This window comes from Thermobia domestica, chromosome 5 (assembly GCF_964235325.1).
Source record: "Thermobia domestica chromosome 5, izTheDome1.hap1.1, whole genome shotgun sequence".
NCBI lineage: Eukaryota > Metazoa > Arthropoda > Insecta > Zygentoma > Lepismatidae > Thermobia > Thermobia domestica.
The window spans coordinates 215,145,339-215,171,273 of record NC_137458.1 but is presented as its reverse complement, the minus strand read 5'-3'; the positions used below and the strand labels follow the sequence as shown (position 1 = coordinate 215,171,273).

General features: G+C 34.7%; 1 protein-coding gene across 2 annotated transcripts in view; it reads left to right on the top strand.

The window, feature by feature from the left end:
- The window catches only part of kel (kelch protein), a 70,719-nt gene that overhangs the window by 6,087 nt on the left and 38,697 nt on the right, over nucleotides 1-25,935 (top strand). Inside the window, exons 2-9 of one of the 2 annotated variants that reach the window (XM_081759675.1) lie at nucleotides 5,782-5,928; nucleotides 6,773-6,998; nucleotides 9,846-10,021; nucleotides 10,931-11,075; nucleotides 14,187-14,343; nucleotides 16,586-16,695; nucleotides 20,182-20,294; nucleotides 25,146-25,323. In XM_081759675.1, the coding sequence (XP_081615801.1) occupies nucleotides 5,782-5,928; nucleotides 6,773-6,998; nucleotides 9,846-10,021; nucleotides 10,931-11,075; nucleotides 14,187-14,343; nucleotides 16,586-16,695; nucleotides 20,182-20,294; nucleotides 25,146-25,323 (1,252 nt within the window). The remainder of the gene's footprint in view (nucleotides 1-5,781; nucleotides 5,929-6,772; nucleotides 6,999-9,845; nucleotides 10,022-10,930; nucleotides 11,076-14,186; nucleotides 14,344-16,585; nucleotides 16,696-20,181; nucleotides 20,295-25,145; nucleotides 25,324-25,935) is intronic. The other variant, XM_081759676.1, reaches the window with a different exon arrangement.

Sequence of the window (25,935 nt, the reverse complement as noted above, 5' to 3'; positions counted from 1 at the left end):
TATCATTGAAAGTCCAATCCAAGCTAATGTTGGGAGCTACGTAGGCAATCGATAAATTTTGCCAATTTCTATCAATATATTTAAGCAATCTTGGCTTCTTTATAAAACAACAGACATTCAGGCATGCAGAAATATACAATTTGGTTTCGTTTCGTATGTTCAGGCTTAACATCCTTACGTAATACCGAGGCTATCAAGGAGAAGACTTTCGCTTAAAGTTACATCCGAACCGCTACTTTGTGTACGCATGAAAGAAGGGTTGTGGTTCGACCGAGAATTGAACATGGGACACCTTGATTAAAAGGTGAAAAGGAAATAAAACTAATGCAGATGGTTTGATGTGTGGAAACGTCACCATGAAGTTCACACGATTCGCATTTTTCGTTCTTTTTATTTATTTATTTATCTATTTATTTTTTTTTTTGGTTTAAACCAGTTATTAAAAAAAGAAAAAATCAACTGGTGTAAACCAGCCAACCCTAAAAGTAAACACTTCTTTTTAAAAAGTATACAAATAACTAGCAAAATTCTATGTAATATTTTTACTTCAAAATATTTCATACCCTCTTTTTGGAACAAAATAAAATTAAAAAACATAAGAGAAATGCTTAGATTTATATAATACACTTAAAAGACTGCACATCTAAAGTCTTTCCAGCCTTAGAACAAAGTACATTTAAACAAAGCGAAACGTTTTACTCCGGAGCTCATACGTGCTTCGGTAGCGAGAGACGTGAAGAGCAAGATCGTCTGCTTACTTACTGTCGTCGCATAATTTCCAAAGTGTAAGGCTACAGTTGGTTTAATTAACGTACTGACACTGACTACTGCTATGTTGGAAATATGTATGTTATTAAATATAACGAGTTTGCCTCTGTTCCTGTTGTCCTCTTTTGTGTTTTATAACACGAGACGAAAATGGATTATTGTCATACATCATCGCCATGAAACTCTGCATTCTACAATAATTTTAAATGAGTGGGGTAGGCGCGCGAACGCATAAGCATGCACAGTAAATACCGTATGTCCAAATACGGGTGTGATTGAAATAAAGGTACATCTGTTGTTAAATATTATATATATTGCGTTTATTATCACAAAGTGCAGGATAAATTCAGATATCTTTATTTGAAATTATTATTTTAGTAGGAATTATATTGCGGTAGGATACTAGTGCAGTGAGACCAACAACCAATCACTGGTCATCGACCCACGGGTAGTCAGGTGGGTTTGTTTACATCCGCTTTTTTCTAAGGCTGGAAAGAGAATAGAGATTTTGGTTCTGTATATTCTTGAATTGAAATTCTACAGTTTTATATAACCACCCTCATGGTTTATTTAGTCCTCAAGTTTTCTGATTTTTTAACAAGAGGGATTCAATATATGAAGGGTGTGAGGCAAGAACATGGTAACCCACAATTTTACTATTTTAAGAAATTAGATTTTCTGCCGCGCAATCCATTTTGAAAGTCGGAAAGCTGATTTTTCACGTAAGACTATGAAGGATTAAACGAAGCGGTATGCGTTGCTGTCTATCTGGTGCTGCATAACTCAGCAGTTGAAAATTTGTTGGTTACCATATTCTTGGGTAACACGTATACACCCTTCATATCATTACGGAACTCTCCCCACCCCACCACCACCAAAAAAAAAAAAAAAAAAAACTACGGAATATATATTTAAGTACAACTGCACAACAAACATGACTGAGTGGGCTTTTGCGCTTCTATCGGGAAGTCCGGGATTCCACCATTCTGACAAAGCTTTTCTTCATTCCATCTGTGAAGTAGAAATAGTGTGTATATTGTGAGTTGGCCGACTTCCTTTCTTATTGCTTTTAAATCGTTATTATTACTAATTATCAGCAGTGACGGTTTTGCGAAGGTTAATGGGGCGGTCTTTCGGACTGAAGCCTGTTCTCCAAAATTACGGAATGTCTAAAACAAACGATATCTATTAGTTATGCCTTTACTCATAAACTTTAAGCTCCCGTGAAATAAAAATTACAAATGTTAAAAAAAACTAAACTTAGTAAGAAAAAAACCCTCCCAAAATACTTTTCTAAATCCGCCACTGATTCTCAGTATAAAATGATCTTCAAGGCTGTATCCAGAAGATTATCGCTAAATATACTGTATAAACGAAACGAAACGAAATATTAGTTATGCCTGTACTCATAAACTTCAAGCTCCTCCCAAATAAAATTAGGACATTTTAGAAAACGAAACAATCAGAGAACCCCCTCCCAAAGTACTTTTCTAAATCCGCTACTGATTATTTGTATAAATTAGTATTCAAGGTTGTATCCGGAAAATTATTGCTAAATCGTTGCACAATTACAGTATAAACAGAAATGTGGAAGTACGGTTTGATGGATATATAAAAAAACATAAGTTTAACTTTTGCTCTAGAAGCTTGAGTACTAAGCTCTTAGAAATGAAAAACGGATGACAAACTGAAATGATCCAGAGAGAAAAAATGTCGATAACTCAAAAGTTAAAATAAAGTTAAATAGCCTCTAAATTTGCCCTCAAATACTACATTCTTTATGTTTGCTTTAATTCGTAAAACATGTGCTCCATTCATCTTGATGGTGAATTTCATAGCGAAATATGGCATTTAGGTCATGGAATTCTTATCTAACTATAGAGTATACTATAAGAAAGCTATTTAGATAGAAAAATCATGAAGATGAAAAAAGCCAAAATTTCCAAAATTCTCGTTTTTTTTCCAAAAAAGTCGGCTTTTTTGCATCTCTAGTCCAAACACATGAAAGTCACTGGAGGCAAGATCTGGTAAATAGGATGGATAAATGAAATACTCAAATTTGATGTCATTGATAGTCTCCACGGTCAAATGAGCAATATGCGGCTAGACGTTGTCATGCAGTAGGGGGACACCTGAGGTCAGAAGTCGTCGTTTACGCCTGATTGCAGGGCGAAATTGATTTTTCAGTAGGTTTGAATATGAGGCACTGGTTACTGTCACTCCTTGTTTCGTGTACTGTTCCAAAATTACTCCCTTTGCATGCCAGAAAAGAGTGAGCATGAACTTTCCTGCTGATGGTGCGAATTTTGTTTGTTTGTTTCGGTGAAGAGCTACGCCGCCATTCCTTGCTCGATTTCTTGGTTTCTGGTTGATGGTAATGAATCCGGATCTGATCGCTTTTAACAATCCTGTCCAGAAATGCATCACCCTCGGAGTTGAAAGACGGAAAAAAATTTTAACAGGCTTCGACGCGACGATCCTTAAATTCAGCAGCCAGCTGACGTAGCATCATCTTGCAGACACTTTATTGAAATGCAGAATATTATGTCAATGTGTTGAGCTAAACCTAAGCGAGTATTCATGGTTATGGCGATTTCTTTCGGCGTAATACGCCTGTTTTCCATTACAAGTTACTCCGCTAACGCAATGTTTTCATCGGTCACTACGCGGTGAGCCTATCACGCTCGAGGAGCATGTTCCACATATGTTATGCCACTTTTAAACTTCCGACACCACTCGTATACTTGCTACCGGGATAAACACGAATCACCATACTTAGTTGCCATCCTCCGATGAATTTCAATTGGTTTCACACCTTCACTACTCAAAAACCGGATCAACGAACGCTGTTGTAACGTGGTGTAAATGGACAGTGGGGCGGCCATCTTGATACTGACGCTGTTGCGTTCGTCGTTCTTCCACCAACACTACCACCTGTCTGTCATTAAGTGCAACTTAAGGCATATGACTGCCGCGTATCGAAGCAATCCTTAACTTTATGGCGTTTTTGAAATTTCCATTTGATCCTCCCTCGTATAATGCCTTCTAGTTTGGATAACTTCAAACTTAGCACACATTACGTCAGTTTATTTTCATTCCCTTCCAAAAGTTCAATAACTCCTCGTTATTGCATAAGGGGAAAAAAATAAAGTAAATTTATATAACAACTACTGCACTACACAAGAACTTACAATACGAAGTCACGTGTGAACACACAGTACTTCACCACTTTAACAGACGACCTAACAAGAGCTTGACCACACACTACACGTCACTTACAATCAAATGATGCTTATCTACGTGAACAAGCCATCAGTTGACAACTAACATTATTACAAAAAATAAATAAATAAAATGTAAATAAGAACTACATTTTGATGCGGATGAAGAACGAACGTGTATTGTAAAATTCAGGCACGTAGTTTATTAGAGTATCCTCCATTATTTAGCATCTCGTGCGCACACACACTCACCCATATATATACATGCAGAGTGGGCAGAAAGTAACTCCCTATTTTCTCTCCTAAAATATTGTAGGTATAAACTCAGTTTTTTTTTTTTTTTTTTTTTTTTTTTTTTTTTTTTTTTTTTTTTTTCAAACATGTAGTTTATCATCTTTCCAAAAGTTACAACTCAGTGTGTGCTCCAGTATTTTGTAGACTATCTCAAGCGAAAAGGTACGTTTGATACGGCCTTCTTCAAGACCTTAGGAGGAACACCACTGATGACTTCACGGATCTTATTCTCAAGTTTGCCAAGAACTTGTGGTTTGCTGCGATATACTTCTTCCTTAGCCTACCCCTATAGGAATAAATCGCATGGGGTGAGGTCTGAACTTCTTGCTGGCCGTTCTATGGGATCCCGCGTCCTAAGAAGAGTTCATCAACCTATTGTCTTACAGGCAAGGGGTAACGAGAGGAAGCTCCATCTTGCATAAATAACAGTTCATGTGACTCGTCCCATTCAGAAATTGCAGGCCATACATAATTTTCTAACATTTCCAGGTATCTTTCAGCGTTCATAGCATCTCCCAACAGATAGGGTCCAATAATGCAAGAAGTTAACCCACCTCACTGTCACTTTCGGCTTGTTCTACATTTTTTCAGCGGTCTCTTTGGGATCACTTTCCCAATAATGGCTGTTATGACAACGACTCTCCGCCTCTACATGAAACAACTTCATTACTCCTCAGAATTTTTTCAAACAGGTGTGGATGATATTCATGTCATGCAAGCTTCATTTCATAAATTCAGCAAGCCTATGCAATCATCTGAATACAACTTTTGGACATAAGGAGGCTTCCGTAGTTTGTAGTAACTCTTTGTGGAGAATTGCACGCACAGAATACATGTAATCCCACTCTTTTCATGCAGTCTGCTTTGTTAATTTCGAAGAGCTTCGTTCAAACATCTTCCTCACTGTGGCCACCTTTTTCTCTGATTCCGAAGTCGAGGACCTACCTGATCTCTTGATGTCCACGACGCTTCGGGTAGTCATTAATTTTCTGTGGCAATTTTTAATTGTTTTTGCATTCAGTACAGCTTTCCTCCTATGTTGACTCCTCTACTACCGTTGGACCTAAATTGCAGACTGCCACACCTCAAATCTTCCTGCAATTTTGGCTCTCTCTTCAATACTTAATCATCATGACATATCTGTGGCTTCGAAAGAACAACAAAAGCTTCATAGAATCTGGAAAAGTAGGAAAAATGGCATACTTTAGTCTATAAAACAAGATAACTTTCATTGCTATCTACGCATAACATCAATAGAAATTCACGATTCACAATAACACTCTATACTAGTAACTAGAATTTAAAGCCAAAACATATAGGCATATGTATCAAATTGGATTTCTGTTATCAGCGCGCCTTATCTACACAACTGACGCCCAGGTCAAGAAAATTTTTCGAGCCCTGATAATGATTGTTGTGTTTAAATGAAGCAGTGTATGCATTTCACCTTTATTTTGTACTGAGTAAAAAATTAACGGATTATTCTCGAATCTTTCAGTTGTCTTCTTCTTCGATATGCCAGTCAAAATTCGTTAGATGAGAGCTCTCAAAAGCACTTGCCTAGGCCAGGCAGTAAAGAGAAACCGCCCTACCGAAATAATCATCATACTCAGCGTGCATTTGAAGTAATGAATGTTATGAGGAAGTAAGTATTTATTTATCGTACTTTTATTATATCTTTTCATTTCTTTTTATGATATCGCGTCCAATAAGTTATAGTTCTTGTCTAGACTCAGTGCGAAAATAATAATAATAAGGAAGATAAAAAGGGAAAGGGCAAAAAAGTAGAAACACTTAAGTTGTGCAAGACATTTGAAAAATTAAGATTAAAATTTACTAATTATTTTGTATGGGAAAATACGAAACTTAAGAAAAATTTTAAATCTCAGATGTTAGTTTCTTTTTTCATGATTCTTTACTTGGCTTTCTGGATGCTATGAAAATATTGTCCAAGTTAATTAATTGTACGTTTTCTGCTCACCTATTAAAATTGTGTTTTCATGAAAGTAAAATCACCTGTAGAACGCAAAATCATTCTAGTCTAATATCTCGTTATAACATACGATTTCAGGGCCTTTTAGCCCTTTTCTTGGCGTGCAATATTCCACTAGGTTCCTAAACTTCTCACATAATGAAGATACCTTTCGATCTGGAAAATGTTTCTCAATGAACATAGATATGAAAATCATAATACTGACGTTATCTGTTTCATAGAAGAATCAGCCTAATTAGCAGTAGGTGAGATTGGACTATCCATCATATCATGAGATGTAGGACCGAGAGACCTATTTAATGCCATGCATATCTCATTTTTTAATTTCGGATAAGACGAGTTTTGAATTTGATAGAATCATATCCTAACAATCGTAGCTTGTAAACTTTCATGTTGAATAACCAGATTTAATCTCTTTCATATTTCTATTATAAAATATACGGAATTTATACATATCAAGACTTGACTTTCGTACTGTTTTTCATTAAATTTCTAGACAGAATCTCCTATGTGATGTCACGTTGGTGGCCGATAGTATCGAAGTTCCAGCTCACAAAATGGTGTTATCTGCGTGCAGTCCTTATTTCTTTGCCATGTTTACAAGCTTTGAAGAAAGTAAGCAGGAGAGAATTACCTTGCAAAGTGTAGATCCTCAAGCGTTGCAGTTATTGGTAGATTATGTGTATTCGTCTGAAGTCCATGTCACCGAAGACAATGTGCAGGTAAGTGTGAATATGCAAGGGCGTCTTTATATCTCACTGCATTATTGTGTGAATCAGTGCCAAGCGAAAATTTCCTAAGCGAGAGAAAGCAGAAGGTTAAATTGGTAAAGTCATCGTAGGCAATATACGAACCACAAGCATTTGCTTTTGTCAATATCTTGTGAATGAATGAATAATTAGAGCGTGATCTGACAACCATTTGAATTTAGATATGCTTTTATGTAATCGTTAAGTTACCTTCGTCTTTGCTTGAGTTATATCACGGATATTAAAATTTGGCATCGCTAGAACGTTTAACACAAACAATTTCTCTTACCAAATAAATTTTGTGTGCGATTAGAATTTGTTTCTGTTTCCAAAGAATGTCCATATAAAAATGTAGTTAGGATTTTTTGGTATTAAAAATTTGATAATCTAAAGAACTTTGAAATTTATATTATATCGATGTTTTTATTGTTTTGCTCCTTCGGTTACATTATTGTTACCACGGCATTGTAAACACTGTTTTCCTATGTTGATGTAAGCCGCAGTTTTGTGATATTCTATTATTACTCAAATGACAAATTATTGGCGGTGATTATGTGAACATTTTAGGTGACCAGGTACATTGTGTGGTACAGATGTTTTTCCCTAACAGCGACAGTCTTGTAAAATGGCAGTGTGCAATACATACACAGAGATCTATCCAGGCGAAAACAGTGGACTCATTGTATTGCGTTTAATTTCTTCTTTCTTAAAGTTGTTCTGTGCCGTGGTGGAATTGTAGAAGTCTCTGTATATCTTCATGCGAAAAAAAAAAAAAAAATAGGAGCGATTTTGAATACGTTCGGAAACAATTCATAAACTTCGTTTAGTTGAGCTTTTTAGCTCTCAAATGTTGAAAGAAAATAGTCTATCGTAAACGTTGAATATGATACTACTTACGGACGAAACTTGTTCTGGTTGTGAAATAAAAGACCACACATTATATACAATTTTGTTGAACTCGTTAAATGTGTTAATTTTTCCGATATCAGGTTAGTCAAAAAAGTTTGTTTTAAACTTTTGTACAATGCACGAAGAATTATAAAATGTGTATATTTTGCCTGTCATGAATTTTGTAATTTTAAAAAATTATTTATTTATTGCTTTGTGCTTATTTTGAAAAAAAAAAAAAAAAAAAACAGTATCTTTGGATATGGAATCCAACTTGCAGCGTAGAGTTTCAAATTTTAGCAGGGTTCCTTTGACCTGCAATCAATCTGTGTAATTTCTAATAGAAGGTATAGTGCATGTTTAACCCGTAAGTACTCGCGCCATTTTTTGTAACGTAACTACTCGCGTGGGGGTGCCACAGACCCCCATATTTTTTGTTGTTTTTTTAGCTGTTAATTAAAATATCTCCGTGAGAATTGCTAGAGACATTCCTTATAACCTTTCTTTTCGGGCCTTGATAAAATGCTTGTTCTATTTTAGGAAGGTACTGTAAGTGGCAGCAGTACAACAAACTCCATTTTCAAGAAAATCACTAAGGAAACTTGCTGGGGGTCCAGGAGACCCCCACGCGAGCACTTATGGGTTAAATAATTACTATTAAATAGGTATTTAATAGCTATAGCGTACATCTTTATGTATATGATGAAAAAAGGGAAAAGGCAACTATCACACACACTAAACAAAAGATACACTATCAGCTTCTTCGCTAACAGCTTTATCAGACAGTGGGAGAGGTAAAGAAATAAAATTAAAGTGCAGAAACGGTGCTGTAGGTTAATTTATCTATGTAAATGCCAAATAAGTTAATTTTTCCGTTTCTGCTTCTGAATTCACTTGATCCAGCTATATATTTGTATAAAAAGGACTATATTTTGCGATTGAAGACACTCATCTGGTCGTTCTCTACTTTTTTCAGTCCCCCCTCCCCCTCCGAAATCCAAGAATGATAGTAATAGTAACATTTTTCTAGTCAGTACAAAATTCTATTGTGTGAAATACTCAGTGTTTGTGCGATGGTCTTCACCCATGCTTAGTCAGTCATCTATGACTAGTCCTCGAAAAATTTTGTTTTGTTCCAGGCACCAATTCTGAAAACCAGGTGCCACAATAATACAAATTCAATTTGATATATAGGCTGAGGTGTTTTAACCTTAAATTAACTAGGCGCCAGACTCGTGTTTCCAGTCGCCATGGCGACCTGGCGCTCGCAAGGCATGCCTATGACGTCATAATTTATTGGAATACTTATTAACAATACAGATTATTTCACTAAGTATTATTTGCTAGCTAATGAATGATTACTCTTCTGCAGTATTTTGAAAAACAAACAAGCAAAAAAGAAAGAAAAAAAATGGAAAGAGGGACTGATACAAAATTTTTAAAGCAGCACGGTTAATTATAGTAAGGGACTTCATATTTCCATCGTAAGTGTAAAAGTTCTACGTTATTTGTAAGTTTTTCAGGTGTATTGAAGATTCTGAAAGATTAAGACTACGAATTCGTATTCAGTTGTTAGTATTATATTCTGACTTATGATACAAATTTAGATACTTTAAATGTTAGGAATTTTTAACCGATTGTACATGTATGGACGATTCTTTCTCTTTAACGAAAATCACATATGTATTCTTGTTTAATGATTGTATTCAGCATGTTCTGGTCTTCTAGATAATATATTGTTAGCAGTGTACATAGGGTTGAAAGAACGAATTCTATACAACATACAGAATTATTCAAATATTCCACGACTATGTTCTGATATTTTTGTCAACTCGTATATTCCGTGAATAAGTATTTATCAGCATCTTCATTATGTCTTATTATGTCAAAGGTAAATATATATATTTTGTCACTGACATATTCCTATTGTAGGTGCTTCTGCCTGCTGCGAATCTTCTTCAGCTTACTGATGTTAGGGATGCTTGCTGTGATTTTCTCCAAGCGCAGCTACATCCGACAAATTGCCTTGGAATTAGAGCGTTTGCGGACTTGCACGGCTGTTTAGATTTATTGAACCACGCGGAAACATACATAGAGCAACACTTCCCGTAAGTATGGAAATTTGCTTAACTTGAGATGGTCTGGTTTCTTTTATATATGTTTTATGATTGGAATACTTAAAAGAAATGGTTTATATATGTATATGAAAATGGTGAAAAACGAAGGTGCTTTTGTGGGCAATGGGAAGTATACTTCCCGCCAAGGGAACCTGGGTATGCTTTTATTTGCTGCACTGGGAAGCGATATTCCCATTAATCATAAACCTTTTCACTATACAAATGGAAATTGCACTCGAGAAATGATTTTGTGTGTTTGTTTTGAGTGTGGGCTGGAGACCATAGAGGAGGTATCGTCTCATCCCTTGTAGAAAAATTCGCCCACGAAAGGAATAAGTGTGCTTTTAACGAGTGAATGCACGAAGTCTTTTTATAACAGTTCCTTAAAATCTAATTAGTATTCGGCTAAAAGTAGAATGGGAAGTTAGCCTTAATATTTATGGAACGAACAGTTACGTTATTCATTTCTTACTTTTGAAACTTACTTTAATGTGGATATTCAAAATATACATTCTTTCCCTGTATCAGGTCTTCATTGTACACTAAAATACGTATTGTAAGCTAGGTAAGTGTAGATTGAAATTGAGGTGTGATTTAGTTATTTACTTTAGTATTTCACGAAATTCTAAAGGCTAATAGAGTTTGTAATTATTGTATATCGATCACTGTTATGAGCGTAACTATATCCTTTAGGTATTTATTTCATTGAATTCAGAACAGGTAAAGTATCTCAGTAGTTGTATTTGACTGAAGTATTTCAAGTCAATCAAAATATTCTTCATTAGCAATCTGGGTGAAGACGACGACTAATTAAATAGATATGTTGAACTAAAAGAAAGAAACACCATCAGTGATATTGCATGATAGTTTTTTTAGTAACATATCTTTTGTGTTTTATAGGGAAGTTGTTGAATGTGAAGAATTCTTGACCCTGTCTGCCCAGCAAGTATCAAAATTGATCTGCAGTGATAGACTAACAGTGCCATCTGAGGAAAAGGTTGGTTTTCTGTTTGCAGGATCTTTTGTTTTCTATGCGATATGTGAGGTAACTGATCAAATATTTTACTTCATCTAGTAGTATCCGAAAATAAGTATTGTTTTGTATTTGTTGATTCTTTGATATTATGGTAAAATTGCTTGCGTAGGGTACATTTTCCTTTTATTTTCATCATTAATGAAATTGCTTCGATACTTCAGATAAGAAATATGTTCCTGAAATTTTATTTTTAACCTCGTAGAAAATACATACGTTAAAATATCTTCATGGCACGATGATAAAGTGCGCCAAGAAAATTTGTATTTTCTATTGATGTTAACAAAGTTTAGATAGATAAATAATAAATGAAACACTAAGTAAGAGCATACACTGTTATATCTTGTTGAGCAATCTGAAGAAATAGTGTCCATTAGCAGTTGACCTACTTACGCAAGGACAAAAACAAAGAACGGAAATTTACAGGGTATAATAATACATTTCACACAGCACAGAATCATTTCTTACTGTAGTGGATGTAGTTGAACGTGAGATGGGTGTTAACAATAGAAACGAGCTCAGGAGTACATGTTCATGACTTCTTCAGGATAAGATCAGTGGGGACTTAATTATAGCTAAAAGTCAGTACTAAGGAGCTTAGTTCCCCACTAAATGTCATTTCTTAAATATTTCAATAAAAAACGGGATGTTAATACGTCGTTTCAGTAATAGACAAACCAGCGAAACAATAGGACAAAAGAACCGGTTTTTGCCCTAACTGGCACATGACATTAGGCTACAGAAGCCCATGGAACAACTGCTTTCAGAAATACTGTATACAGAAGATAACGTGAATATGAGTGGTATGCGCAAAGATCTGTAGTTGTATGTGTGAATTTTACCAAAAGAAAAAGAATTTCAACAACCGTGATAGATAACATGTCTGGGATACTGAAAACAACACAGCCATTTCCGATTTATGAAGACACTTGCACGAATGCAGCTAGGTCAAGCACACAACCTGGTTATAACCATTTGTTTCACAATTCAAAAAACAAAATCGGAAAGGAATTCAAGAACCATTAGTTCTTAAAATACACAAACTTAAGTTAAATACAGAATGGAGTAGTTAAAATAAAAATTGAGATTTTTGTAATTAATAAGAATAATCTCCATCGGAAGCTCAATAAATAATTAAATATATAATAAATTTTCTAGTCGAAGAATCTGACGACACCGTGTTATTCCACTTTCATGTCATTGGCAGTTTATAATCCACATGCAGGTTAATTCTTTCACTGTACAAAAGGAGGCGTGTACAAACAGGCTGCATGTAGATCATAAGCTTGCTGACAGTTGAAGATGAGATAACAGGGTTTTGCCAAATTTTTTGGCGAGAAAATTTAATTTATTACTTATTTAGTTATTGAGTAATTATAATTTAACATATTTTTATTATTAAAAATCACAATTTTCACTTTTAAGCGCTTCTTTTTGTACGTAACTTTAAAAAAAGAAAAGTTTGCCTTAGTACATTTATCAAAATGAGTTGCTGAGAAATATCATGGTTAGTAGAATTATTCGGAAGTAGTGACTGTTGACAAGTACTATTTCATTTTGAATAGACAACTGTTATCTTGATTTTCATAGTTTTATCATTTCTAAATATCAAAGGAAAAGAATGTAAGTTAAAGAAAGAAATAATACTATAGAATGCTTGCAAATGGTTGTAGAGAATGGAATTTTACAATTAGTGTTGTTATTTAAAGAGTACGTATCATTGTGACTGATCAGTGCAATCGCTTTCATATAATGTTCTCCAGGTTCTAGTTATATATCAGTGTATGAAATTCGTTAGTTTTTTTATGAATACATAGAAATGTTAGTTAACAATAGTTCGTTCTGTCTATTGGGGAATATAAAAAGTGAATTTTAATGCGACGGCAAGTTTTTCATCAAAGAATATTCCGGTGATTTTCCCAAATTACATGAATGTTTATGATTACAGTAATTGTTCGAATGTGTATTACAGGACAAAGCAAACAACTTTCTCTGAATCATTCTTGAATTTTTGTTGCTAGCTGAGTTTGAATGCGATAATGTCCCATTTTCCAAGAATATAATCTAAATATCATATATATTGGAATCACCATCGAACTGTGAATTGCTATTACTGTGACGTTTGTGTTTGCTGTTTCGTTATTTTGAACGTTATAAGAGAAAATTAAGTATTGATATTTTTTCTTTTTAATTTGTCCTTTTTTATGTGTAAACCATTTCGAACAAAATTTAAGCAGAACTACCCCACAAAAAGTGTACTCTTTTTGTAGTAGATAGTTCATAACTTTTTATATGGAGGAACAAACGTGTAAATCCCCACATTAGTTCTCTAAATACGTAGTTTTGTAAAATTAGTCTTGTATATAAGTTGTTCCAAATGGCGAAATTCATGGTGTCAAGTACAACAAAAAGATTATAATAATAATTTGTAGTAAAATAAACCCTTTCAAAGCTACCAGCTGTTAAAAGCTTAGAAATATGTCTTTAAAATAACGCAACTCAACAAGTATGAGGCCTAGAGAACACATTGAGAAATCGTACCCAAACTAGCACCTGCTCTTTGTGCTATAAAATTGTTGAGTGTGTGCAGAACTTATTTTATGATAAAGTCGAAATCCGAATGATTCTTAGTGTTCCTGCGTGTGTGTTTTCACATGATACGTGCAAGTTTGCAAATATTCTAACCCCAAAAGAGTTTCTTCGATGTAACTGTGCGTGGGGAGAATCACAGCAAGCATTTCTAACATCGATAAGCGTACCCTTCGAACAATTGTTGAGCAAGTGCTGTATGATTCTTAAACTTGGAAATTTAGAACAGATGCTAGTTCTGAAAAATTATGCATACCATTTTTTCACTGTTATGGTTAACTGCTGAGTTCGGATGGCTTTTTGCGCTCTCGACACCTTTTAGCTCAAGTATTTCTCTTGCCATATTTATTAAAACTTTTCTTGTCCTCTTAGTATGATGATATATCTTCTGAATTGTTCCCATCATCTAAACTCTCTTTTATAACAAGTCTTAATCGCCATAAACTCTCCCTAAGTGTATTAGCGTTGCATTTGAAAAAAAAAAAAAAAAAAAAAAAAAAAAAATACATTGACAGATGTGTGTGTTGTTTGTAGGTGTTTGAATGTGTAATTGCATGGGTTCATCATGATCTGGAAAATCGACAGCAGCATCTTGCGGAGTTGATGGAACATGTTCGTTTGCCTCTTCTTTCACAAGAATACCTGGTTCAAAGGGTTGAAGAAGAACCGTTGTTAAAAGCAAATCTGCAATGTAAGTAAAGGATTTCAAATAATATTTGTGGTCGCATAATTGGCTATTGGTGCTTTCTGATGTTTTATTATTAATATATATATATATATATAAACTCAGTCCATATGTAAATGGAAACTTTGATTTTATGATATTGTCATTAAATTTCTAGCGCCTATTTAATACTACAAATATAGATTAAATATTTTAGAATTTGTGTGTTCCATCGCTTGCTTTCGTAGAAGTTTTAACCCGATCTAGCGCGAATAAATCGAGTTCTGCTGTTCTGGTGTGTAGTGCGTGTGCCTTTAGTGTACGCAGTCCCAGGTTCGATTCTCGCTGTTAGAAAATCAAGTGCACTATAGTGATTTAGATCTCACTGTAAAGTGTAGATCTTATTCTAAAACACCTCGCTGCTGTCAAAGGATGTAAACATAAATCTGTCAATTGAAGAGCTATTCACAGGAACATTATCTCACTGAACAATCAAACTAGACTATTTTGTGATGTTAATGTCAGTTGAGTAACTGCTGCATATTACCATTTGGTCCGTTCGTCCATCCATTGTTTTCAACAGAATTGAAAGTAGTTACATTTAATGATTTTTTTTTTTTTTTTAATTTTTTAAGCCTGTTTGAAAATACTAAACGAAGTCTTCTCCACTATAGCGCAGTTTTTGCTGTTAGTATTGCATACATTCCACGAGACTTGGTTGTTCTGTGTGCATAGTGGCATTAGGGTTGCCACCTTTCTCGAATTAAGCAGACTATTCCGAGGTTTAGAAAGTCTGTAGCATTCCGAATTACACCTAGACGCCAAATTATCCAAAACTCTTACAGAATACACAACAGAAATTCCAAATGGCATTTGTGAAATTCGATTAACGACGGGTACCCATGATTATCGAGATATCGATGTGGTATCGTAAAATTTTCCATGTTGACAACGGTGAAGTCACCGCAAATGTTATTCTTTGTGTGTATTGATTCAGTGGTTCGTAACTTCCGTTAACCGTCAACAAGTTGACGCTACGAGTTTTCTGTTTCGTGTATTTTTGGTTTAAATATTCATTGCAATTTTCGTTCATGAATATATGTAACTCTTTTTATTATTCGTAGTAAATTGTTCCATGTGCAAATTTGTGCCTGAAGAACTGGCAATCTGCTCATCTTCGATAAGTACGTCCCGTTTTAGACATACCAAAAGATGACAAATCTCGTGGCACTAATAATCACAACGACAAATTAATCATAGTGTGCTATTAGTTGCATTTGGTTAATGCAGAATTCCTGGCTGGGTTTTCTCTATATCCGTTTGCGATCATTGTTTGAAAACTGTGCTCAAAAGTGATTTCCATCTGGCAGCTGTTTCCATATCTTTTGACGATATTAACAACTGTATTGACGACTTACCTGCAGATGTTCTGTCACATTGTGCTTTTTTTTTGCAACAGTTATTTTGTTTCATCACCCGCTTTACATCCTCCAATGTGCGTTTTGAAGGATTGATTTAGGAAACGGCTCATGTAACAAATTGTGATTCTACAGGAGCGATTTTTAGTTTTTGTGTCATGTTTTACAGATTATATTAGTAATTTAGATAAATATGAGGAGACTAAAAGCAAATCTAAATTACAGAATATAATCTGTAGGACATGATACGAAAACTGAAAAGAGAAACCTAACCTGTAAAATTTCAAACTTGTTACGTAGTTCACAAATCAATTTTTCATTTACAAAGTTTTTATTTTGTCCATGTTAACGTGAACGTAATTTAACAATTACTCATCTTGCTGTTTTGAACTGCATAGTAGCGTAATTGGCAGCAGAATCTTCAGTCTTAAGAGAATTTGCCTCTGGTTTATTTATCCAATAAACCCTCATGCGAAATCACTCAGTTCACACGTCGCCAATTCGTGAAAATTACCAACGGTTCGAGATTTCGAAAATATGCTACTTCACACTAAATTGACATGGAAATGAAAATTGTCATAGTAATTTTCCTGAAAGGCAAAATATCCTTAGTTACAGGTTGTATAGTTCGATGCCAGTAATATTTAATTTAATTATATGTGAGTAGCCATCTAGATGTGAAATTATTCAAGTAACTTCATTATGACTAATGTGTTTAATTTTTTTCTTTTTTCTGCGGCAACCGAATATTTTTCTTACAGTAGAGCACTAGAATGAAATGAATACTGTATTTATTTTACATGTGAAAATAAAGTTCGAAATTACGGAAATAAATATCATGTTTGTTTTAGGCAAGGATTACCTTATAGAAGCTTTAAAATATCACCTTCTCAAAGGAGAACAAAAAATGTTATTTAAAACCCCAAGAACAAAACCTCGCCAACCGGTTGGTTTACCTAAGGTAAGTAAAATTCAATAAACTTGTTTAATTAAGTGTCTGATTGGTAGTTCTGAATTACTTGAATTCATAATGATCTTTGGAACATTCTCTTGTTATATTTACAACATAAGTAGCCTCATTGAAACGCTCACCTCAAGAACGCAGGTTCACAAATTCTAATCCTTGGTATACCGCGTCAGCTTTATGGTGGATAGGTGGCGGGTGCATGTGTAGAAGCTACCATTGTATTTTCTTTTTATACAATTTTACGAATTTCAGCATCATTAAATTACATTGATTGTAAGTAGTTTCTTTTGTTTTACAAAGCATGACTATAGGACTTTAAACTAATAATTAGGCCACTAGTAAAAAGTGCCCACGTTTTGGATAAATTTGTGACTGCTCTTTTTCTATTAGTGTGAGGATGCTGAATCCAAGGAAACTGTTTTCAAACATATCCTTTCATGGGATCCCAAGAGAGAAGTGCAGCAAATTTGGAGTGTATGAGGTACTATTATGCCAAGAGTAAAAGTGCCCACGATTCGACACGTTTCTAATTTATTGAAGTTTTTATACTAATTTGAGAATCGTGAAAACAATGGAACTATTTTCAAATATATCAGTCCATAGAGTCACGAGGAAAATTGTTAAAGTTGGAATATTTATATTTATTTACATCCCGAATTCGAAATCACTTTTCTAGGAATCTCATGGATGAGTGTTTTAAAATAGTTCTGGTGGATTCATAGTCTCATATGAACCAACAAATGTTAGAATAGAAGAAAAAATGACAGAAAAGAGTGCAATTGGAAGGGGAGTTCGACAGGGATGCTATCTCTCGCCTACATTATTTAATATATATCTAGAAGAGATAGTGAAAAAGAGCCTACATAATGAAGACGGTATTTCAATAGGAAGTAGAATAATAAGGTGTATACGGTTTGCCGATGATGCGGCGCTTGTTGCAGAATCTGAAGAGAAAATCAATAAGATGTTAGAAAACTTAAGGAAGGCCTGTGAACAATATAGGATGAAAATAAATGTTAGAAAGACGAAAGTCATGGTAATTGGAACGAAGGGGTTGGTGTAGGAGGGGAGAAAATACAACAAGCGACTAGTTCTCGATATTTGGGTAGTATTGTTAGTAATGATATGAAATGTGAGCGTAAAATGAAAACAAGGATAGGAATGGCGAAAGAATCCTTGAGGAGTAAGAAATACTGCTTTGTGGTTCCTTTGAATAAAGAGTTGAGAAAGAGACTTATAAAATGCTTCATGTGGAGTAGTGTACTGTATGGGTCAGAAACATGGACATTACACAAATATTACGAAAAATGACCGGAAACTTTCGAAATGGTGTGGAGAAGAATGAAGAGAATTAGCTGGGTCGAACAGAAAACGAATGAGAAATCGTTAGAAATGGTAGGGAGGAAAAGAACAATTTTAAATATTATTAAGAAGAGGAAGATAAACTGGTTGGGACTTTGACTAAGAAGGAACTGTATCACCTTTTAGAGGGTATGGTGGTAGGAAAGAGAGGGGGGGGGGGCGAAGGAGATTACAAGAAAGTAATTTTATTAAAACTTTTTTCCTATTCCCAGATTTTAAATCAATTTCATGTTGCATATTACTTTTATTAAGTAATCGTACATTCGAAAATGACACCCACCTGATCGCCTTATAATTATCTACAAACCTGTAGATAATGGCGTGCAAAATGCCATACATACTTTTCTCAATTTTTTCTTTCCTTTCTTACTTCCTCCTCTCTCAATCTGAGGATGCATTTGGTGAAAAAACTTTTATAATACCTTTCTAGTTGTTACAATTAGAGATCGGATGTAGGAAAAATATCCTTTACTTCAAGTTGAATAAACAATAAAAATGAACGTGTTGAAATTCATTTGGAGAGTTTTTGCTTCAATTTCAGAAAATTTATCTTGTTTATTGCACCCTATAATGTTTATATTGTTGCTTAAATACCAAATATTGCGTATATTTTTTCATTTCTTTTTTTCAAAATCAAGAATTTCATCAGGTAAACTACATAAATCTCTCACTTCAACAAATGTTCCTGTCAGCTCCAAGAAATAATAATACAGAGTGTCTATCGGTCACGAAATTTAGCTTTTGGGTCACGATTTTTTTTAACTGTGCAAATGTAAGTACAGATTGGAAAACTTTGTTCCATAAAACATCAAAATTCAACACCAAAAATGTCTATGGTCGGCTTTAGACGCTACCAAATCGCAAGCAAAGTACGTTTGTATCGCATGGATGAAAATTCGGCTTAATTCACACCCAAATTCGCTCTTGAAAATGTTAGGAAATTTTATGATTTGGTAAAGAAAAGGTCACGAAAAAGTCACGAAATTTCATTGTGTAACTTTAGTAGACACCCTGTAATAATTATTAAATATATATATATATATATATATATATATATATATATATATATATATATAAGTCAAGAATAAGATCCACCTTCCATACATGGAAAGAACGAGAAACGTGAGAGAGTTATTATGACTAATATGGATTTAAATAAATTGAAAACAATTGGACAAGGAGTGTGCTCCAAATATGCACTGATTACATTTTTGAAAATAGAGAGCAGTTTTATTTATTTAAAGTTTATGATCAAAAGCATAATTCATCAATTTACATCTTAAACAATACTATTTCTTGTGGTAGACCTAAAAAATGTACTGAATTAAAATATTTTAATAATTTATATTCAAATTGAAAAGGATTATTGATTTATTTTTTCGGACTGCTGTGTGTGATTTAAAACTTTGGGTTGCTGTATGAGCGATAATAACTTATAACTAATTTGTTTATTAGAAACACACAAAAAGAATTTCATGCTTGTTTCGTTACAAGATTCTCTATACAAGCGACGATCCGGTATGTTTCTAGATTATTTGAACACTGTTCATTACTTCATTTCAGTTGTTTTGGTGAATGTCTATCTCATTACTTCGAATTAGATTTTAGTGCGTATTTTAGCCTATAATTTGAATTTGAGTGCTATTTTGCATATTTTTTAGTAGCTAACATCCGTTTCTAGTATAATTTTTTCGCTATTTTCTAGCAAGTAATTTGTATTCCACATAGTTGTAATGAAAGAATCGCGAAATGCCATTTATATGTTTGTCAAACAATATATTTATACAAGTGTGTAGTAAGATATCTCTGTCATCTAGTGTCAAAAGAGGAAACTTCCATCTACTATTAATGTAACCCGCGTGAGGAACCCTTTGCCGTTTTGTTTGTTCATAATTGACTTATTACTAATTAAATTAAGATCAATTTACGTACTTATGGAAGAAATTAATTCAGTTTTCTTTCTTTCTTTCGTATATATATAATTTTGAAAATTTAAGACAAAATTTTTAGATTTAGGAGGAATTTTGTTTAAAAGTCAGTCGCTGAGTTCACGTTAGTTATAAATTGTGTTTTATAAGGTGTTTATGCGATTTAAGTAAAATATTCTTATGATTTTAGGTTCTTCTTGTCGTTGGAGGGCAAGCGCCGAAAGCTATACGGAGTGTAGAGTGTTACGATTTCAAAGAGGAGAAGTGGTACCAAGTAGCAGAAATGCCCACGAGAAGGTGCAGGTAAGTTAAGAGAATTTAAGTTCTTAATATAAACACATGTGTATCAAACGGAAGATAGATCTGTATCTGTACTAGTAAAACAATAAAGAATGTAGACATAAGCAATATTGTACACTTATAAATAATAACTTCAGTACGCTGTAACTTAAGAAATGTACATTGACAGGCCAACTGGCTTGTGTGTTCTCGTTGTTTCATAAATCCTAGAGTGAGTTCAAATTAGTTAATCGAAGTAGGTCATCGGTTGCATGACGGTGATGAGTTAATGCCGAGCATTCTACGGGACTCCCACCGACCACGTATCCACGGATAAGCGTGGTAATCATTCAGTTAAACGTGGCTTCCGTCTTCGTCAGAGAATAATCAAAGTGGTAACGTATACACTAAGAAATAGAAGCAATAGCAGCACTACGAAGCAGAACACTTGGGATAGCCGTCAATTTTTTTCAAGTGAATTTTGTGTAGAATTTTTAATATTTTGAATAAAAAGCATTCGTATCAAAGTAATAATCGTCTTAATCAGAAAAATTCAACTTTATAATTAAATATCTTACCGTTTCTTGTATTTCGTTGTGCTATGGTTCCTTCTTGTACTTCTCTATTTGTGCAATAGACTCTTATATTATATAGTCACAAACAGCAATATATTCCTTCTGATAGTTATGTGTACTGTCAATAATATATGAATGAATTCAGTAAAGAATGAATATAATGTTTACTTTATAATTTAAAAAAATGTAAGTTTAAGCACATCAAGCAGAAGTTCTGTCCAGTCAAACATTGGCGAAGTATGAAAACTGCGTAGTGAGAGAAAAGAAATTCTGTAAGTTTAAAACTGTACATCCTAAAACATACGAAAGTTTTCTTTTTTTTTAACGTGTTTATTGTATCTTATGGCTTCTCGTAAAGGTGTATCTCGATGGGCCTCTAGCATATTCAGCACATTTCTCTATGCGGCAGGAACATTTCTTACTCAAGGAATCGATAGTTTATAGATGTTTTCAAGTTCAACAGTGTGAGGTTACTCAGGTGCAATTGTTCCTTGTGCACCTCCATAAAATGTAATCACTGGAGGCGGGTTCTGAACGGATGTCGTTCTATGTGATCTCAAAGTCACCCTATTCTGGTTCTGAAAATTGCATAGTGTGCCAGTTCGTAGGCCAAGAAAAATGTGGAGAACACCATCTTGCTTAAATATCATCTCACAGATTATGTTGTCATGCAGAAAATTTTCGTCACACAAATGTGCGTAACATTTCCAAGTAACGGTCAGCGTTTATGGTACCTTTCAGTAGATAGAACCAAGACTTCATGAAAGTGTTATACTGCTAGATAGTCACTTTCAGCATTTGTGTATCCTTTATTCGTCTCTAGAGGATCCTTATCTGTTCACAGGTATAGTAACTGTTATACCTGTTATCAACCTTTCTATATAAAACATAGCTGCATGGCTCCAAAGAACATCTTCAAATAGATCAGCATAATCTCCCTCTCATGCAGGCATCGTTTCATAGACACCCATCACAGTATTCCAGGAACAATTTTTGGAGATAATGAGACTTCCAAATTTGATCAAGTAAATTTTCGTAGATATCGTATAACTTTTGGCGGTAGTTTCTGATAGATAGATTTTGGATCCAGAAAAACATGCCACATATTATGACACACTTCTACCACTATTACGCCTGGATAACAAACTATAATTTACCTTCGCAACAGTTTTAGCTTTTTTTTTTTTTTTATTATTATTTTTTTCTTTCTTCAGTGGTCAGTCGATTAGCTGTCTCTCATATCAGAAGCAAAGAATAAAAAAATCAGAAAAGAAAAGCCTCTCTATGTTCAAGTATGGGAGATAATAAGTAGACCTAAAGAAATAAGAGAATACTGAAACAGGAAATCCTGGATCTGTCACTTGAACAGTTAAAAAATGAATCTCAACACATACAAGAATAAAATTTATTTGCAAATACAGGGGTTGAACAAAAAAATCTAAAATGTTAGCAAAAGTGTGAAAATAATACCTAGTATGGTGTGAGGTCTCCTTTTGCGTCCAAAACAGCTTGGATTCGACGTGGAATGGACGTATACAGCTCCTGAATCGTGGTGTGTGGAATTTTGTACCATTGTTCCTCCAAAACATGCTCCAGTTTCTTAAGGGATGCTGGTGGAGGGTAATGAGACTGAACACACCTTTCTAACTCAGACCACAATGGCTCAATGATGTTCAGATCTGGTGATTGTGGGACCCAGGGGAGGTGTGATAGCTCCTGGTCATGCTCCTCAAACCATGATTTCACCGTTTTTGCAGCGTGACAGGGTGCTAAATCATCTTGGTAGATGCCATCACCATCAGGAACAATATTTGGGCCATGGGTAGAACCTGGTCTCCCAAAATGGCCTCATACGCCTTAGCATTCATCATTCCATGCAGGGCTATGATGAGACCTGCAGAAAACCACGATATCACTGCCCATACTGTAACAGAACCACCCCCCATGCTTTGTAGTTGGGAGCAGACAGTCTGTATCATAGGCCTGCGACGGTGTTCTCCATACGTAAACACGACCGGTTGTTGAAAACAAGGTGGAGATCGATTCATCGAACCACATTCGTGTTTCCACTGCTCATGAGTCCACGCCGTGTAGTCCGTGCACCACTGAATACGCCTCTTCGCATTTACTGCTGTGACCAGGGATTTGGCGATAGTGGCCCTGCCATGAATTTTCATTTTATGTAGTTCCCGTCGCACTGTTTTCGATGAAAGTGGGTTCTATAGGCCGGAAGTAAGTTCAAACGTAATTTTCATTCAGTAGTCTTCTTTTTAGCTGCTACAATCCGTTTTAATGCCCTCCGGTCCCTATCTGACAGGATTGTCTTTCGACCACGGCTATGCTTTGCAGACGTCGTTTGCCCATTAATTGTGTATGCCCTCGTGACATTGGACACAGTGCCTTTCGATACCCGCACAATGCTCGCCACTGTTGTCACTGAAGCTCCAACCAGACGGGCACCAACTATCATGCCTCTTTGGAAGTCTGTCAGGTCGCCCATTTTACCGCATCACTTTCACACCACGACACTCACAGGTGAACTGGTTACTGCTGACGGAAGAGAAAGGTCCACATGACACATTGAAAACAAAAAACGATCGGCAACCGCAACACGTGTTGTACAGTGCCAAAATTGCGTGACCTGTATGAAGTGTTTTTAGATATTTTTGTCTACCATCTGTAGAAATAAACCCAAAGCTAGTTCATAAACTTTTCTTTTAAGTAAACAAAGTAAATGAATCAAATAATGTAGTTGGTTGATGTTGGAAAAAGGAACGGTTACAGTGAAGAGAGATTAATTCTGTGGTTGAATAATGTGAAATCGTTCATCTACAAAGAAAGAAAAACATAGTAAAAAAAACCTGAGTAAGGGACCGAATCATTTAAAAATAGAAGTAATGTATGAGGATAAAGTTAACCCCTTATTCATTAGGAATCTTATTGACCTCAACAAAGCGTAGTTTACGAGAAAGTAGAGTTCTTTTAAAGCTAAAAATTGATGCTATACAACAACCTCACCATGTATTAAGATGAAACTGATATTGGAGTGTACTCTTATCAAACCTTGCATTGTAAACTGATAAGACGGCAGTACACGGTATGGTAAACGAGATATAGCCCAAAAATATGAGTAACTCTTAAACTTCAATTGTTTTTAACTATAGTCTTGCGCAAAGATGAGAAACATCAATTGGTAGATGATATCGAACTGGACAAAATTACATACTTCAAAGTAAATTCTCATGCGTAGTTGTAAAGGAAAATCTATGGAAACAAGTTTTATTATTATTATTATTGAGTATTCTGCCTTTCGGTATGTACTGGGACTAAAGTTTTTATTTTAGATTTAGGCCTGGGAAATGTTTCTTCCGCGTTTTTCGATCCTCAGCTTCCTCTTTTAACTCCCAATATTTTCTTCTGTTTCTCAGATTATCTGTCAGTTGTTTTCTTCTTCCTATTTCTCGTTTTCCTTCTATGGTAGTATGAAGAAGACAATTTCTTCGCAAGATGTGTCCGATCCAATTGGCCTTCCTACGAAGGATGCTGGCTAGAAGTGGTCTCTTCTCTCCTATCCGTTTTAAACCATCATCGTTTTTGTAGCTCTTTCTGTCCATTTTATCTTCCCCATCTTCCTTAACACCACATTTCGAAGCTCTCTAAATATTTCTTCTCTAACTTTCGTAATGTCCAAGTCTGTGAACGATAAAGTCCAATGCTCCAGATATAGCACTTGACCAACTTCTAAGATGGATGAATTACTTAGAAATTACTTACAAAAGAAGAACAAGAGAGAACCAAATTATTAATTAACCACTCATCGTTTAACCTACAACACTCCTCCTGAGGTTGCACAAAACAAATGAGTTCTTACCAATCCCTGGAGGCTGCCATAAGCTAAGAGGATTCCTAATCACAACCGAACCTCTGGAGGCTGCTGTGAACAAAGGGGTTTCCGTACAAGACTAATTTTATTTTCCGTCATCTGAGGCGGCTTACGTGGGCTAAAAACAAACATTAAAAACATACATTTTGTATATTACAAAAGTCCTTCGCAATTTATTCTATAAGGATTTTTTTATAATAAAATTGAAGGGTTAAACCCAAACTATTATTGACTCTGCCAAGAAATATTAATAATATTTTTTAAAACATACTACATAATACTTTTTTTTTTCACTTTTAAATAATTACCAAACTTCCACAATTGTTCTAAATTATTTACGTTTCTATGGAATAATTATTGACTATTGATCTATGGTTGCGGCAGCATTTTGAGAAATTCATCTGTTGAATATTACAGGGCAGGATTATCCGTAATAGGTGGTAAAGTGTATGCAGTTGGAGGCTTTAATGGATCATTGCGAGTTAGAACTGTTGATGTTTATGACGCTAGCATGGATCAGTGGTCATCTTGTGCAAGCATGGAAGCTCGAAGATCAACTTTAGGAGTAGCTGTTCTCAATGGTTGTATTTATGCGGTAAGTAGTAATTTGTGTTGTTTCTATCATGTTTAAACCTGCTTAATATTTTCATGAACAAATTTTGTGGTAAATAAAGTTGCTTTTAGGTGCGAAACATATTTGCTGAGAAATGATATTTCTTACCAAATAAATAAATAAAATAATAGCACGAATCCTCTATAGATTCGTGCTATCTGTAAAGGAAATGTCTGAATTTCATTAACTAATTTGTCTAATTGGATGTACAAATATGATTATAGAAAACTTGTATGAAATTGTAAGCAGGAGCAAATTTCAGTAGTAAGAACAGCTACCTTCTTGATCTGTCTATAAAAGGAAACCAAATTCATTTACTATATTCAGACTTCTCAAATTTTCATTGCGTGTTAACTCCATAACTTCGTTCTTTCTGGCCAGTACCAGCTGTTTTGGAAAAAAATCACACCTTTAAGGCGTGTATTTAATCCGTTTTTCAAATTTTGTAAACCCATTCACACTTAAGAAGCATTCCTTGTAAAATTTTCTGTTGTTTCTACGGTTGTTACTGTGAAGGGGAAGATTAATTTAGAAGTTAAACTTAGTAGAAATGTTGCTGTATTCGTAGGCAGTATGTACCTAAGTATTTGAGTT